Consider the following 18,173-nt stretch of genomic DNA (forward strand, 5'->3'; position numbering starts at 1 on the left):
TTGTGCCAAGAGGGTCTGATTTTCAAAACTGAAGTTGAGTGTCTGAGCTGTGGACTTAAGGGAGGTTGGAAAATGCATATTTGGGGATTTGATATCGGGAAGGCAGGCAACTACACAATGATAAAAATGTGGGGCGACGAATGTTCAGATGTGGGGCAGCCACTGTCCATACAATTCCACTACTGGGAAAGAAAAGGTACAGTGAGAAGTAGAAAGTTACAAAGCAATAATGCTCCAGCTCTCTGGAATTTATTTCAAAATAATGGGGTTGGAATGGACAAAAGTGTGGTGGAATAGATGAGGCAGTATTCTTTGAGACAGGGTCTCACTGTTGCCCAGGCTGGAGAGCAGTGATACCATGAAAGCTCACTGCTGCAACCTCAAACTCCTAGGATCAAGTGATCCTCCTGCCTCAGCCTCCCAAGTAGCTGGGACTACAGGTGTGCACCACCACACCAGGCTAAATTGAAAAAAAAAAAAAAATTGTACAGACAGGGTCTTGCTATGTTGCCCTGGCTGGTCTTGAACTCCTGGATTCAAGTGATCCTCCTGCCTCAGCCTCCCAAAGTACTAGGATTACAGGCATGAACCACTGTGCCAAGCATGAAGGAGTATTCTTCCTACCCCCCCCCCCTTTTTTTTTCACTTGGGTGGGCCATGCAAAACTCTGTATCATTTTAAGTTTAGTATATGTGCTCCCAAAGTGAGCATGATGAGGCTGTATTGATTATGAGTTGATGACTGCTGAGGCTGGATACTGAGTACATGGAGGTTCATTGTACTTTGAACCTGCTTTGGTATATGTTTAAATTTTTCCTTAATAAAGAAATAAAAATTCATAAGGCATCAAAAACAGAAAGAAAAAGAATGGAGATAAACATCAATTTCTGACCCCTAGAGGGTATGCTTTCTTTTATTATGTTATGCTTTCTCTACGGAGCATATACCACATAATAAAAGATCTTTGGATGGGAGTTACCATCAGAGTGCAGCCATTGTTTTGGCAACATTCCCAAAGGAATAAAAGAAGTAATGTTTTTCACTGAAAGTAGGTCAAGATAAGGGATTATTATCACAGTCATTGACTTTGCTTTCCCCGACAAATGCGCAGTGACCACTTGTTACATTCAATGGAGTGATAAAAGCTCCGATTGGCTGGGCTTTTCTAGGGTTACCAGCAAATAAAAAATGCAGGGTCTCAGTTAAAATTAAATTTCAGATAGACAGCAAATACATTTTTTCAGTATACTTGTGTCCCATGCAATATTGAGGAAATGCTTATGCTAAAAATTTACTTGATGTTTATCTGAGGTTCACACTAAAGTGGGTATTCCATATTTTATCTAGCAACCCTACTTTTACGATTTACAAAATTTAGGATATTCCATCCTCCCCACTTTTCTCCAATGCATTTCATGCCTTAGTTCACCCCAAACTAACCAGACTGGACTCTTATAATTATGACTCTCTGAGTATCTCATCATTCACTTTCCCTATGTTTCTAGAAAGGCTGTCTCCCAGAACTTAGATAGGTTCAAGGTGGACTTTCTGTCTGACCTTCTGGTCCCTGAAGGGAAATGGGGAAGGAGAGAAGCCATTTGCCTAAGAGTTCCCAAGCAGGTACCTAGTCTCTAAGATGAGGATCCCAGATGTAGGTGCCTATCCATTTCTTTCAATATCCTTTCAACACAGCAGAGATTAAGACCCCCAAGAAGTACAGATCATTCCTGCTGTTGCATCTTTTACACAGATATGGACTTCAAAGGAAACAAAGAAAGAAAGATTTCATGCCAGAAAGCAGGAGATACCTTCTCATTCAGCTTAACTCTCATTTTGTCAATGTTGTTTTCTGATTATTAACACCAGATGATCAAGGTTCCATGGCAGAGAAGCCCTTCCATCTTTTCCTGCCTACTGGTGACTTGGCAACTCATTAGTATTTCTACTGCAAGTGAGCCAGAGGAAGGAAGTGATAAAACACCATGAGTCAACATGTTACTTGCCAGAAGTTCTGGTAAAAGGAAAAGAGGAAGACAAAGAAAACAAGAGTCTGAGGACATTGTGGGGGTCTCCATTCTCTTTCCCCTCTAAACCAGGCTCATGGTGGACCTCTCCTGATGGAAGGTTCTAGAGAGAGACTAAATTCCACTTCCTGGAGTCATAAGAAATATCTACCATTCATGCTTTCCATTCTACTCTGAGGTTAAACAAATATTAGAGTTCTAATGGGGTGGCGGGATACAGTGACTTTAAAAGGTGGCTGCAGGATGACTGAGATGAAGGCAGAATTCTTCATACAGAAAGAACAACTTTTGTTCAGAAAAACAATATTAATGGGTATATTTGGTCTTCCAGTGCAGGCTAATGAGAAGTCTAGACATAGAATAATCAAATTGCTTGTTTTCCATAAGAAATGGGAGTTGTGGGGGCTCCCTCTCTTGGCTTTGGAGCACCCCTCCCTTTGTCTCTGTACAGGGGAGCTGCTTCTTTCTTTCTTCCCCCTTCTTTCTTGCCTATTAAACTCCCTGCTCCTTAAAACAAAAGAAGAAGAAGGAGGAGGAGGAGGAAAAGAAAGAAAGAAAGAGAGAGGGAGGGAGGGAGGGAGGGAGAAAGGAAGGGAGGGAGGGAGGGAGGGGAGTTGTTTTAAGTGTTCCCTTTAGGTAGGGAAGACAAGACAGGAATTTTGAGAGCCATGAAAGAAAGAGAGTGAAGAAATGGGTAGCAGAGGGGAAGAGGGATCCCAGGGAACATATCAGGTGAAGGATGGCCGGAAAGAAAATGGCTGAGCTGGCAATGCCTGAGGGATTCCAGCATCCATTTTAAAAAATAATAATTTATTGTGGGAAATTTCAAGTACATACAAAAGTAACCAGACTAGTATAAAGAACCTCAATGCACCCTTGGCAGCTTCAACAATTATTAACGCACAGCCAATCTGGTTTCATCTAAAATGCCCCACTCATTCACCTTTCTCCCATGGATTATCTTGAAAGAAACTCCAGTGATATTGTTTGGCTCTGTGTCCCCACCCAAATCTCATCTCAAATTGTAATCGCCATGTGTCAATGGGGGTCCTGGTGGGAGGTGACTGGATCACAGGGGTACTTTCCTTCAGGCTGTTCTCATGATAGTGAGTGAGTTCTCATGAGATCTGATGGTATTTATAAATGACAGCTTCCCCTGCTTTCTCTCTCACCTGCTGCCATGTAAGACGTGCCTTGCTTCCCCTTCACCTTCCACCATGATTGTTAAGTTTCCTGAGGCCTCCCCAGCCATGAGGAACTATGAGTCAATTAAACCTCTTTTTGTTTATAAATTACCCAGTCTCAAATAGTATCTTGATAGCAGTGTGAGACTGGACTAATAAATCCAGGTAGCACATTTTATCAGTGAACATTTCAGTATAGCATTAATCCTTAAGTAGTAGCCAATTCTGGGCTGTGCTGTCTGCACTGGTGCCCCCTGCCCCCCATTTAGCTGATATCTGCACTAAATGCTTGTTCCTGCAGAAGCCAAGTGAGTGGTGCCTTGGGGGAGGGGGAAATGAAGAAGTGGCCAAGGTCTACACTGATGATGATTCCACACTCAGAGCTCTGAGCTGCTAGAACCCAAAGACACATCTAGAAAACAAGAGACAATGGGGAATAAGGCAACAGCAAGGTGGAACAGGTGAACATGAACCTGGTGAAAACCTGCTGGAAGATCGGGGCAGGGGTGCTGCACTTCACAAAGGTGTGCAGTGTGGCCTCAGGAACTGGAGAGGCGTCGGGGCCTCTCTGCCTCATCTCTTCTCGGCAGCCTGGCATATGTGCTGTTCGTGTCTCTCTCTGCTAACTGGCTCTTACTGCCAGGCTGCAAGGAGAAATGTCAGTGTCACTCAGAGGGCAGACTCATCACAAGCCATCCTGTCAGGACATCACATGAACATGGACACCAGAGGCTCCCAGACACTCGCAGGGCACATCTATTCAGGCTACTTGGGTTATACAGTTGAGAAAGTAAATGGACTTTGATCTGAGGAATGCAAGTCCTTTTAAATTATCAGGCCCAGGGAGACATTAAAATGAGACACGTCCTACTCTTAAAACTGCTTTCTATTGCCACAAGTAGCTGTAAGGTAACTTAATAACGCCACATTGAACACTATGACCACACCCTATAGCCTAACAATATATAGCCAATCACTAATCAATGTTTTTGCTGTAAGCCAGTTCCTGACAAACAACTTTGTATCAGCCTACTCCCTTTCCCCACAACTTCTTTTTTGCCTTTAAAAATCTGCTTGTGGGCCGGGCATAGTGGCTCACGCCTATAATCACAGCACTTTGGGAGGCCAAGGCTGGAGGATTGCTTGAGCCTAGGAGTTTGAGACCAGCCTGGGCAACATGGCAAAACCTTGCGTCTACAAAAAACACAAAAATTATCCAGGCCTGGTGGTGTGCGCCTGTAGTCTTAGCTACTCTGGAGGCTGAGGTGGGAGGATCATCGGAGCCTGGGGAGGTCAAGGCTGCAGTAAGCCAGGATCCACTGCACTCCAGCCTGGATGACAGTGAGACCCTGTCTCAAAAAACAAACAAACCTGCTTGTAACAAAGATCGAGTGGAATTCATATCCAAGGCGAGTTGGGTCTGAGTCTTCCCAGCAGCTGTCCTCACTTTGGCTAAACTATTCCAATTATATTTTAGGCCTCAGCTTCTTTCTTTTAGATCGACACAGTCATTTGAACTTTAGCAAGTTCCTCTTCTTTGCTAGCCCATTCTGGACACATTTTAAATGAGAGTCACAACCAACATTTTTGCATTATTCAAAATAGCTTCAAGAAACCAGGAACCCTTCACACGTATTTGTTTCCTTCTTTAGAACAATGCATTTGTTTAGAGATAATGAAAACAGTCTATAGCTGAACTCATGTTAGTGTTTTCCAGAATCAAATGGTCACAAGAACTCAAAGCTCTTCTCTGGAGATCAGGGGTTACCCTTGCCTTCAGTGCTTCATCATCTGCTCTCAACGTTTGCTACTCCTCCCCATTGTTCCACCCTTTCATGAAAGGCCTGCTGTCAGCAATGTTCAGTAAATAGCCTTTTTTACAAAAGCGTCATTTCTTTCTCATATTAAAATTCCATAATAAATCTTTTTTCCCCTCCCAATGAGTTTTTCTGACACCCATAAATAATTTTCCTTTCAACGTCCTGTCTTCTTGCCTTCTCTACTCAAAGCTTTACTTGACATCTGCCTTCCAGGTAAGCCAACACCCCTTAGAGCTCATAATCTAGCCAGGTTAGTCTTTAAATTTTTTTATCCTGATAAAATCTTTGCTTACTCAGCACTAGTAGCAATTCTCTCCTCTGAGAATTGAGGTTTGCGTACTTGTTAATGATCCCGTAATGCCCCGTAGTCTCTGTAGGACAAGGGCCCCACAAAAAAAAAAAAATAAAGAAAAAACATAATCTTCTCTTAGAGTCTTGGTTCTCAGACTTTGAGCATGCAGCAGACACCTGGAAGGCTTTGTTCTAACAAAGTCTGCTGGACCCCACCCTGGAGTCACTGATTCAGCAGGTCTGGGTGGACCTGAGAATATGCATTTATATGCGCAGATGAAAATGACTTGGTCTCTAGCTTCTACAAGGCTGCAGTCTAATGGATAAAACCCTCTTTTGATCTGGGTAGCACTTCAGAATTTGAAAATCTCTGTCATATTTATTAGACTTATAAAACATCCTCACAACAGTGTGAGGGGAAGCAGAGTCTGCACTTTGGGTTAAAAAACTTGAGTTTGAATTCCAGCCTTAGCAAGTATTAGCTCTATGGTTATGGTCAAGTTGCTTAAACTCTCAAAGCCTGAGTTATTTGTGAAATGGGAATACTGCTCTCCCAGGTAGGTAATACTTTTGTTTGTAAAAATACTGTATGAACTAAAAAAAAAAAAAAAAATGCTATACAGATACCAAATTAGATAAAAGATAGGGCGGTAGGGCAGGTGTGGTGGCTCACACTTGTATTCCCAGCCTTTTGGAAAGCCGACGTGGGTAGATTGCTTGAGGTCAGGAGTTTGGGACCAGCCTGACCAACATGGTGAGACCCTGTCTCTACTAAAAATACAAAAATTAGCCAGGTGTGGTGGTGCATGCATGTAGTCCCAGCTACTCAGGAGGCGGAGGCAGGAGAATCACTTGAACCCAGGAGGTGGAGGTTGTTGCAGTGAGCCGAGATCACGCCACTGCATTCCAGCCTGGCTGACAAAGCGAGACTGTCTCAAAAGAAAAAGAAAAAAGAAGAAAAGATAGGCTGGATCAGTGTCAGAAAGACCATGAGAGTATTATGGGAACACAGGAAGAAAGCAGTGCATTCCCCTGGCATAAAGAAAGGTTGGATGGCGTTGGTGTTGGGGCTCAGAAAACAATTCCCCAAATACGCTACTTTGGACTTCAAACTGAGAGTACCTGGGGAGTAGCAAATGCAGAGAAGGGCTTTCTGTAGTCCTCTCTTATCTGACTAAGGGAAGTTCCTCCAGAGGAATGCAATCATCAGGCAGGGAAGATTAACTCAGGAAAGTAGACTAAAGGTCTGACCTCTTGCTCAGAGATACTTTTACCATAGGCTACCAATGTATTCATCTGAGGGCTGCTGCCTGAGACACTTTTTCTGCATTATAAGCAGATAAAGCAGCCTTTGTTCACAGTTTATTTCTGCCCCTCTCCCTCCCACATCTCATCACCACCATCCTCCAGGAGCCCCCAGCCCCTATTTTTTTCTGTGGAGTATAAAAGCTTCAGTCAACTGGTCCTCCTCTGAGTCATAGTTTGTGTGGCTCCTGTGCACATGTGCACATAATAAATTTGTATGCCTTTTCTCCTGTTCATCTGTCTATTGTCGGTTTCTTCCAGAGACTCCAATTATTGAACCTTCAGAAGGTAAAAGGAAAGTTCCCTTTGCCTCTACATAGGTTTCATGAAACAGGTGGAATTTTTCCTGGGCCCTAAAGGTTTTCAACAGGCAGGGAATTAAGCAGGGAAGGAATGTGGCAGGGAAATGCATGCCACATTTAAGAACTGGAGAACATGGGAAAATTATTAATCTGATGATATGGCTGAAAAAGAAAGAAGCGTAAAACCACAGAAAGCTTTGAATACCAGGAAAAGGAGTTTCAGCATACTTCAGTAGGTAATGGGTAGCTAATCAACGTTTTGACCAGCAGATAAGTAACACTGGTATGCGTATGAGGTAGATTGGAAGGGGAAGAGCACGGAGGCAGTGAAAGCTGTGAAGTCCACATTCTTTAACAGCTCTCTCTACCTCCCTTTTGGCTTTATTCCAATCTCCCCACCTTCCACTGGCGTGGCCTTACAATAAATCCGTATCTTCTAAATCATCAACTCTGCCCCAGAGAGCTCCTTCAAAGGTGGGGCAGCTCTCCTGCAGTCCTAGCCCTGCCTTCTGCAGCACTACAGGAGAACACACATCCCTGCTTCTTCCTAAAGATTCTTGGCAGCCCTCTTGTCCTCATTCAGATTTCTCTTCTTGTTAAATATGCCTGGTTTTTCAGCCATTTCTCACTGAAGTGGCTTTTCCACCATTCCAGTTAGCCTTCTCTGGATATTATGTAGTTTCTCCCATAGAAAGAGAAGCACATGGTATCATCAAAGGCATTGGATAATTTAAGCAAACAAACTCTTGATGGGCAAATAAGAACTTAATCCCCCACCCACCTCTTTTCCTTACTGGGTAAAATTGGGAGTACTTGAGAGAAAGTCAAGTTTTCAAGGCCCAAATGAGTTCTCACTTGTCTATGGTATCATTTACACATTGGCGCCTTGGTCATATTTAAATCCTTCATCTCATTCTGACTTGGGTTTGCTTTGACTTACAGAGGAACCCTAGATGTTGTGTATCTTTCCCTTAGGGAATTTTATGGATGCCAGTCCCATAATTTATACCCTCTCTTGTGTACCGTAGTTTTAGGGGACAAAACTGTGTATGCATGGCTTGCTTGTATTTTTTCCTTCAGATTTTCTTTTTTCTGGCTGGGCACAGTGGCTCACATCTGTAATCCCAACACTTTGGGAGGTAAGGTAGGATGATCACTTGAGCCCAGGAGTTTGAGACCAGCCTGGGCAATAAGTGAGCCCTCGTCTCTACAAAACAACAACAGCAAAAATTAGCTGGGCATGGAGGAATACACCCATAGTCCCAGCTACGTGGGAGGCTGAGGCAGGAGGATCACTTGAATCCAGGAGATTGAGGCTGCAGTGAGCCATGATTGTGCCACTGCACTCCAGCCTCGTGACACAGTGAGACCCTGTCTCAAAAAAAACAAACAAACAAAGAAAAGAAAAGAAAAAAAAAAAAAGCCAAGTGCAGTGGCTTACTCCTGTAATCCCAACACTTTGAGAGGTTGAGGCAGGAGGATGGCTTGAGCCCAAGAGTTCAAATCTAGCCTGGGCATATGGCAAGACCTTGTCTCTACAAAAAATAATAATAAATAAAATTTTTTAAAGATTATTTTTCTCAGGCCAGGTGCGGTGGCTCACGCCTGTAATCCCAGCACTTTGGGAGGCTGAGGCAGGCAGATCACGAGGTCAGGAGATCGAGACCATCCTGGCTAACACGGTGAAACCCCGTCTCTACTAAAAATACAAAAAATTAGCCGGGCGCGGTGGCAGGCGCCTGTAGTCCCAGCTACTCAGGAGGCTGAGGCAGGAGAATGGCATGAACCCGGGAGGCGGAGCTTGAAGTGAGCCGAGATGGCGCCACTGCACTCCAGCCTGGGCGACAGAGCGAGACTCCGTCTCAAAAAAAAAAAAAAAAAAAGATTATTTTTCTCTTTCACTATACTAGTTAACCCCTGGGTGATCATTACATTTTATTTCTTCAGTTCATTTTCATTTTTCCTGAGCCTGAAGGGTTAACCTGTCTGTGGTTGATGTGTGCACACCACGGGGATTCTTTGTGGCTTTCCTAAGCCCACTGTAAGTCTCTTTGGAAGCAACAACAACAACAACAAAATGCATGGCTAATAAATTTCCACTTCTAATAATAGGGTCAGTGCTATTCCATATAAAGACTATGTTCATAATGAAAACAAAGCATTGGAAAAAAAAAAAAAAGCCATGTTTAGCATGTGATATTAACCTAATGTTTACATGGAAGCTCTCAAAAGTGAATGTCTTTAGCTGTGTTATTATCATTGTACACAAACTCCTCAGTAATCTCTCATCAGTCTCCAAACCCTGAAAATATTTCCCAAAATGTGTCTGCCTCATTTCCTCATAGCATATAACACATGTATCCAAGGAAAACGAAGGACAGACTGGGTTTTTGCTTTGTGTGGAAACAATTTCACTTTGCTTGCAAAAGTGAAAAGGTCTGTCTGGGCTCAGCTGATAAAACAAGATGTTTTGGTTTGATAAGATTTTTCTTCTGTGTTGCTTGGTGTGGAGACATACTCAGATTCATTTAGAAAACATTTTTTATTGACTGTGACTCATTAGAAGGAATGTCATGTGCTGGCGTTTCATCGCCGAACAGGGAATCTTGGCCATATAGGGCCTTTGGCTCAGATAGGATTCAGGAAAGGAATAATGGGCTTCCACGGGACCAGAGGAATGCAAGTAAACACGTGGTGCCCAGCGCTCTTCTGTGTCACCTCACTGTGGTGCTGGTGGGAGCAGGCTTGCTATTGTGACACTGAAGATTAAAACCACACCAGACCACACCAGGAGATGCTGCTTTTCCCTTAGAAGGACTGACAACCTAAGAGGACGATGTGCTCTATTAATTAAGGTTTTAGGAATTTGGAAATTTTAAAAAAGGAAATATGACAGGAAGTTCCCACATACATGCAGGCACAATAAATATAAAATACTGGCCAGGTGCGGTGGCTCACGCCTGTAATCCCAGCAACTTTGGAAGCCCAAGGTGGGAGGATCACTTGAGTCCAGGAGTTTGAGACCAGCCTGAGCAACAAAGTGAGATCTCAGCTCTACAAAAAATCAAAAAATTAGCTGGGCATAATAGTATGTACCTGTAGTCTCAGCTACTCAGGAGGCTGAGACCAGAGAATTGCTTGAGCTCAGGAGGTCAAGGCTGCCGTGAACCATGTTCTTGCCACTGCACTCCAGCCTGGGTGACAGAGGAAGATCTTGTCTCAAAAATAAAAACTTAAATTTAAATTTAAAAATATGGATTAGTCGTGGTGGCTCATGCCTATAATCCCAGCACTTTGGGAGGCCGAAGAGGGCAGATCACTTGAGGTCAGGAGTTAAAGTCCAGCCTGGCCAACTTGGTGAAACTTCATCTGTACTGAAAAAAAAAAAAAATTAGCCAGGCATGGTGGCGAGTGCCCGTAATCCAGGCTACTTGGGAGGCTGAGGCAGGAGAATCACTTGAACCTGGGAGGCGGAGGTTGCAGTGGGCTGAGATTGTACCACTGTACTCCAGTATGGGCAACACAGCAAGACCATGTCTCAAAAAAAAACAAAAACGAAAAAATAACACACACAAAAAATATGGCTGGGTGCAGTGGCTTATACACCTGTAACCCCAGCACTTTGGGAGGCCAAGGCAGGAAGATTGCTTGAGCCTGGGAGTTCAAGACCAGCTTGGGCAATATAGCAAGCCCTCTGGAAAGCATAAAAATTAAAAAATAAATTTTAAAAATAATAAATACAATTTTTATAAAGTACAATGTTTACTTAGTAATGGTGTTTTATAAGGTGTTTCACAGGATTTGACTTTTTTTATGAAGTTAGTTGTGAATAAGTAAAAGACCCTAAACAAAAGGCGTACTGGATTCTATGTAGTTTTATGTCAGTCTTTAGAGTCCTGATTACATAGAGAAAGATTAATTGAAATATGTTTAAGCCTATTTAAGAAATAAGAGGCTTTCTAATATCAGAAGAATATAATTATTTCATACCAGGAGAATATAATTATTTCATACCAGAAGAATATAATTTTTCAGCGACATTTTAAAATTATTTTTCTCCCGCCTGCACACTGATTCAGCAACATTTTTAAAAGCCTGAGTTAATGCCTCTTCAAAACAATACTTGAATATGGAATGGTTAAAAATTGAACTGGAAAACCAAAAGAAAAATCACCAAAATTCTACTTGTTATTTTATGAAAATCTTACTTGACTGATCTCCTTTACAATGCTTTATTTGCTAACCTGTCCATGAGTAACCTCCTTACAGACACCCCAAACTCTGCCTTCTCTCACGCTTACCCTTCTTGGAAGTATTTGGGATCATAAGTTGAGATACTTTACTAAGAGTGGACAATACCCTTCAATAAAGAAATCTCCACTTCAATAACAAACAGTGCCTTACATCTTTGGGACGATTTGACAGATTAATGCTACTATGTGGTGGTGAAGATACTGCCTTCTGCAAAGATAAATAATGTTGATTCACTGCGCTTCCAAAATCAAGGACAAAGCCAAAGGCATGAGGCCGAGTGATAAAGTTTATGGCTGAGAAGGCAACCAAGATTCAAACTGACTGACAGCAGAAGCCAGATGAAGGATGATGCATTTGTTCCTTGATGAGTGTGGTGAATAAACATAAAAATATCCCGAAGGCCAGCAGAGTAGAAGAGGGGTGTAAATTAAAGAAAACCACAGAGCAAAAATACAACGAGCAGCTAGACAACACGATGTTTTTGTACTTCAGAGGAGGCTGAAAGATGCACGCCTGCAGGTGGAACTGAATGACGGGGTGCGAGGCTGAGGAGGTCCTCGAGGCTAAGTCAAGACCTGCAGTTCACCCGAGCACACTCGGTGCTGACGCTCACCCTAACCCTCCACTTCTCTCTCTGAGGCTGCTTCTGTCGGGAGTGGGGCGGAGGGCCACTCTGTTCCTTAGTGCAGTGGCATCGGCGGAAGGGCAGAGCACACGTCAAGACGAAGCTCTGGTGAAGAATTGATCAAAAATAGTGGCAGAGTGAGATGGAGATTTACATCAAAGGGCTGATTTATGAAGGCTTCAAAGACTTAAAAAAAAAAAAAAAAGAAAAGGAAGAACCTAGATGAGTTGTTGCTGAGGGCTGGAGGAGACAGAGATAGAGGCGGCAATTGAAGGCTCCTTCAGGTTTCTTCTTGAGGTGATTAAATATTCTGAAATCGAGTGTTAAAGCTCTTTTGGAATTTGTCTAGCAGGTTTTCTGGTTTTCACTGCAAAACCCCCACAGTAAAAAACAGAAAGAAAAAATTATCCTAAAATTGGTTGTGGTAATGGTGGCGTATATGCTGTGAATAGGCTTTAAAATATTGGAATGTACACTTCAAAGGAGTGAATTGTATGATATGTGAATTATATATCAATAAAGCTTTTAAAAATAATAATAAAAACCGTCAAGCCACTAGAAAGGAGAGTCAATGTGGTATGAAAACAAGACTCAACACACCAACCTCAGAGGGCCATGAAGTAAAGTCAAAGATCACTGACCCCCCCAAAAGGAAAGCTATTATCAAATGCTAGGGAAAGAACTACAGGAAAACTAAATCATGGTATTCTGGTATTTCATTTGCACTCAGGAGAATTCTGCCTCTCTGTCATTTTGCGTGTGTGTATGTGTGTGACAGGGTCTTGCTCTGTCACCCAGGCTGAAATGCAATGGTGCAATCTTCACTCACTGCAGCCTCGACCTCCCAGGTTCAAATGATCCTCCCACCTCAGCCTCCCAAGTAGGCGGGCCTACAGGCACGCCCCACCACGCTTGCTAATTTTGTCTGTCTTTTGCAGAGACGAGGCCTCACTGTGTCGCTCAAGCTGGTCTTGAACTCCCGGATTCAACCCTGCCACCCCAGGGCCTCCCACCTTGGTCTCCCAAAATGCTGGGATTAGAGGCATGAGCCACTGCACCCAGTCTTTCTCTGTCATTCTATTTCTAAGGTTGAATCACCTTGCCCTGCTGGAGCTCAAAAACTAAGGGTGTGATGAAGGTGTTACAGTTTGAACTCTTTCAAGGATGGCATCGGCCATAGAGTGAGCCGCACGAGGACTTTTCCTGTTTCCCTGCAGAATGGGGTACCGTGTTAAAGGAGTCAATTATCCCGTCCCATCTGGAGAAAACATTCCTCAGATGAATGAACTGGCCACTGAAAACTGGAAAAGGTGATTTTATTCCTTTTTGTAATTAGGACATCATTTACAAGACTTATATTTCTTGGATGTTCCCTGAATTTCTCACATAGAGCTGGCATTACTAGAAATTTAAATACTTGCTGCTTTTAATTATATTGAATTCCACTGAGGGAGCCTGAAGGTTAGGCATTTGGTGATGGGTGTGCATTCTACTTCCAAATGTAATAGCTAGAACAGAAATTCCAGAAAAGGCAAAGTAGTTATCAAACACTGAAGCTGCTTTGAGAAATGGCTTTGTCAAGTTAACTGGTTATCATTAGATTTGTTACAGTGGTTAGGAAAAACTGACCTCGTAGATGTCTCTAACGATGCCATCGTCTGCTTAGAACACTGCCCTGCGTTAGACAGCTGTAAACACAAGAACTTTCCCTCGCGAGCTCAATAACCTTAGCAACAGTTCTCTTTCCAAACAGGCCAAGAAAGATATGTTGCTTTGGGAAACTGGAAAATCAACAGACCAAAACACCCAGAAGAACTGGGTGGAGAGAAGATAGAGCCCGTTCACTGCAGTCTCTGCAGAGGAGCAGAGCGACAGCAGCCATGGGTGCCCTTGGAAGTCTCAGTCCCATCTCCCAACCCTGCCACCCCGGGGCCTCCACCACAATTCCCCGCCCGGCCCTGCACACATGGGCTGCCAAAATGGTGAGGAGAAAGGAGATTTCAAATGAATTCATCCCCAAGAAAAACTATTTTAAAATTTTTACTTTGATCTATAGACATGCGACTTGAACCAGATTCTTCCAGATGCCAATGTTCTCTTTCTGTGTGCATTGGCAAGGGTGGGCTCCACTGCTGAAGTGGACTAACTGATCCTTATGAGCAATGAGTCCTGTGTGTATTCATTAGGAATGTTCCATGGATGAATAAGTAGCTGGGAAATGAGTCAATCAGTTTCTTCCTTTCTGTTCCATACTAGTAGTTCTGAAGCTGCCAATGTGTCCCAAATATAACTAGGTATCTTTAGAGTCCTTTTTGTTTTTCTTGAAACAAGGTCTTGTTCTGTTGCCCAGGCTGGAGCTCAGTGGGATCATAGCTCACTGCAGCCTTGAACTCCTGGGCTCAAGCCATCCTCTGGTCCCAGCCTCCCAAAGGGCTAGGATTATAGGTGTGAACCACCACACCCTGCTTTAGAGTACTTCGTTTTTATACATACATGTCATTTCTTTTTTATTGTTGTTTTTCTTTAAGAGTCTTTTTACTTTTGGTTTGGTGTTTTTGTTTTTTTGGTTTTTTTCTTTGAGACAGAGTCTTACTCTGTCACCCAGGTTGGAGTACAGTGGTGCAATCTCAGCTCACTGCAACCTCTGCCTCCCAGGTTCAAGTGATTCTCCTGCCTCAGCCTCCTGAGTAGCTGGAATGACAGGTGCCTGCCACCACACCAGGCTAATTTTTGTATTTAGGAGAGACAGGGTTTCACCATGTTGGCCAGGCTAGTCTCCAACTCCTGACCTCAGGTGATCCACCCACTTCAGCCTCCCAAAGTGCTGGGATTACAGGTATGAGCCACCTCCACCCGGCCATAATAGTCTTTCTGAAATTAAGCAAAACTAATCAATGTTCAGAATGACTGGAGCAACTTTCTAAACCTGAAAATTCCTCTGTTGACTTAAAATAGTTAAAACACTCAGGGAGGAAATAACATGTTCAATAGTGTAATCATTTCCTTCTCTATGATTCTTCCTACTCCCACATTTGTAAAGTAGTACTTTACTTTTTTTTATTTATCTATTTATTTAATAATTTCAACTTTTATTCCAGATTCAGCGGGTACATGTACCGGTTTGTTACATATGTATATTGCACGATGCTGAGATATGAATGGTCTTGTCACTTAGGTGGCAAGCATTAGAGTAATTTAAAAATGCTATTTGAGTGACATCATTGTCTTCTGTACTCTCGTCTTGAGCAAAAGAAACCATTCTGATTGCCTAACTTGTTTATACTTCTCAAAATACTTTCATACGTGTTTGATGCCCATAACTAAGACAGGGTGATACAGTCCCCTCTAATCCATCCAGCAATGCCAGGGAAGATTACCAAGGAGGTACTGATAAAACGGAATGTTACCACACCTTTTAAAAATCTGTCGGAATAACAATCTTTCTAAAATACATTGCAACAAAGAAATGTACATTAAAATATGAGTGCTTTAAAAAATTGTTCCTATCATACAAGGATTTTAAAAACTATCATACTCAGCTTCAGAGAGGATTCAAGGGAAAAGATCCTCCTAGACATTCCTAATGGGAGAGTGAATTCTGACATTTTGGGAAGGTGATTTGAGAATATGGATCGAGATGTTCAACCCATTAACCCCACAATCCTTTTGTCCTTTTAATAAATATTAAAAGTGGCTGGTGTGGTGGCTCATGCCTGTAATCCTAGCACTTTGGGAGGCTGAGGTGGGAGGATGGTTTGAGCCCAGGAGTTTGAGACCAGCCTGGGCAACACAGCGAGACCCTCATAAAAAAGATTAGCCGAGCGTTGTGGTGCACACCTGTAGTCCCAGCCACTCGGAGGGCTGAGGCAAGAGAATTGCTTGAGCCAGGGAAGTCAAGGCTGCAGTGAGCCATGATTGCACCACTACTCCAGGCTGGGTGGCAGAGAGAGACCCTGTCTCAAAAACTAATAATAAAATTAAAAAATTTTAAAAAGCGTGCCAACCACTGTCCGGTCACTCAGGGTACGCAGGTGAACAACAAAAGCCAGCTCTCTGCTCTCAGGAAGCTTACATTCTAATGAAGAGAGAGTAAGACAATACATATGTATACAGATAAAGAAGATAAATTCAGACACAACGCATCCTAGGAAGAGAAGCAAGCATGGATACGAGGACCCTAAAGGCGAGGGAGAAGGTTGCTTTGCTTGGTGCTCAATAAAGACCCCTGTGGCGAATGGCCAGTGCTCCCACCAATCCAGCCTCCACTCAGCATTCATAAGAGAGCCACTAGCCAGGCGTCGTGGCACACACCTGTAGTTCCAGCTACTAAGGGAGGCTGAGGCAGGAGGATCACTTGAGCCCAGAGGTTCCAGCCTGCAGTGAGCTATGATCGTGCCACTGCACTGCAGCCTGGGTAACAGAATGAGATCCTGTCTCCTAAAAGAAGAGAGAAAGAAAGAAAGCCTCTACTAAAAGCAAACCCTGAAACCCAACCTACTTTCCCCAAGGGCAGGACAGCCACATGAGGTGCGAGGGAAGTTGTTGGGCGAGGTTTCCAGAAACGCTTCTTTAAATGTGAGACAGTCTCAGGTCAACTGTATATAATACTATTTTAGATATATCTGAGAAAATTTGAATTTAAAAAGAAGTTAAGGGCAAGGAGAAAAGCAATTCTGGATTAGATGTTGCTCTGAAGCTATATGTTCTCTGCTTACTCCACATTTTTAGCCATAAAGCTTTGAGTGAAATTGTTCAAGGTTTAGTGGAAACTTCTTGCTTGGGGGAAGGAGACTGTTGAGGGAAGAATGTTATATAATATTTGTGTGTGGCCAGGCGTGGTGGCTCACGCCTGTAATCCCAGCACTTTGGGAGGCTGAGGCGGGCGGATCATGAGGTCAGGAGATCGAGACCATCCTGGCTAACACGTGAAACCTGTCTCTACTAAAAAATACAAAAAATTAGCCAGGCATGGTGGTGGGCACCTGTAGTCCCAGCTATTTCGGGAGGCTGAGGCAGGAGAATGGCGTGAACCCGGGAGGTGGAGCTTGCAGTGAGCAGAGATAGCGCCACTGCACTCCAGCCTGGGCAACAGAGCGAGACTCTGTCTCAAAAAAAAAAAAAAAAAAAAACTTGTGTGTGTGTGTGTGTGTGTGTGTGTATTTGCAGCATAACTCTCTGTGCTCATATGTATGGGAAAACTGTAGAATAAGTGAAAGAAGCAAAATGAGGTAGAAAAACCTGCTGGGGCAGGAGTTTGTTGACTTGGAGACCTGTCCCAGTTCTGCTCAGACTAGCTGTGTAATCTTGAAATCATTCAGTTAACACTGTGGAACCAGCTTCTTTAAAACTTGAGGAAATTGGACTGGATCATCTGTAAGGCCTTATCCATGTTATGGAAGGTGTTGTCACCTTTTTTTTTCTTTTTTTGAGACCGGGTCTCACTCTGTTGCTCAGGCTGGAGTGCAGTGGTGCGATCTTGGCTCACTGCAGCCTTGAGGTCCTGGGCTCAAGTGATCCTCTCACCTAAGTCTCCTCAGTAGCAAGGACAGTAGGTGCATGCCATCATGCCCAGCTAATTTTTGCATCTTTTGTAAAGATGGGGTTTCACCATGTTGCCCAGGCTGGGTCACCTTTCTTTTTTCCCTCCTACTATTGACATTGCACACACACACACACACACACACACACACACTTGCGTGCACACAGGTTAAAAATGAAATCCCACCATGACCTTTATAATAAACAAATGCATAGAGCAGGAAAATTCCAGTCATAAAATAATGGACTCTTGATACCTAGAAAACTTAATACAGATTTCAGGCTGATACAGGAATGTGTATACAGTCTTTGAGTATAACATACTTCATGTGTATGAATGACGTATCCTGTAGCTAAATCAATAATGGGGGCTTACATTTGCATAGGTCTTTAGTGTTCACAAAACAATTTTATGTCATAACACTTACAATTTTGGAGACTCATGCAATTTTTAGAAATAGGTAGGGCGCCGGGCGCAGTGGCTCAAGCCTGTAATCCCAGCACTTTGGGAGGCCAAGACGGGCGGATCACGAGGTCAGGAGATCGAGACCATCCTGGCTAACACGGTGAAACCCCATCTCTACTAAAAAATACAAAAAAAAATCTAGCCGGGCGAGGTGGCGGGCGCCTGTAGTCCCAGCTACTCCGGAGGCTGAGGCAAGAGAATGGCGTAAACCCGGGAGGCAGAGCTTGCAGTGAGCTGAGATCCGGCCACTGCACTCCAGCCTGGGCGACAGAGCGAGACTCCGTCTCAAAAAAAAAAAAAAAAAAAAAGAAATAGGTAGGGCAATGAGAATGATTTCCCTTTTACTGAGGCTTAGAAGCGTTAA

General features: G+C 43.3%; 1 protein-coding gene and 1 non-coding gene across 4 annotated transcripts in view; one reads left to right on the forward strand and one right to left on the reverse strand.

The window, feature by feature from the left end:
* The window catches only part of ERI1 (exoribonuclease 1), a 162,070-nt gene that overhangs the window by 84,621 nt on the left and 59,276 nt on the right, over positions 1 to 18,173 (reverse strand). Inside the window, exon 7 of one of the 3 annotated variants that reach the window (XM_023225305.2) lies at positions 3,404 to 3,852. The exons of the other annotated variants lie outside the window; for them this stretch is intronic. Coding sequence (XP_023081073.1) covers positions 3,748 to 3,852 — 105 coding nt within the window. The 3' untranslated portion in view covers positions 3,404 to 3,747. Of the gene's footprint in view, positions 1 to 3,403; positions 3,853 to 18,173 lie in introns of those variants that run through there. 3 annotated transcript variants of the gene reach the window in all.
* On the forward strand, positions 12,124 to 12,185 carry LOC111551402. Its single transcript, XR_002734351.1, has one exon. It is a non-coding gene; the product is annotated as a U7 small nuclear RNA (small nuclear RNA).

The sequence above is a fragment of the Piliocolobus tephrosceles genome, chromosome 7 (assembly GCF_002776525.5).
Source record: "Piliocolobus tephrosceles isolate RC106 chromosome 7, ASM277652v3, whole genome shotgun sequence".
NCBI lineage: Eukaryota > Metazoa > Chordata > Mammalia > Primates > Cercopithecidae > Piliocolobus > Piliocolobus tephrosceles.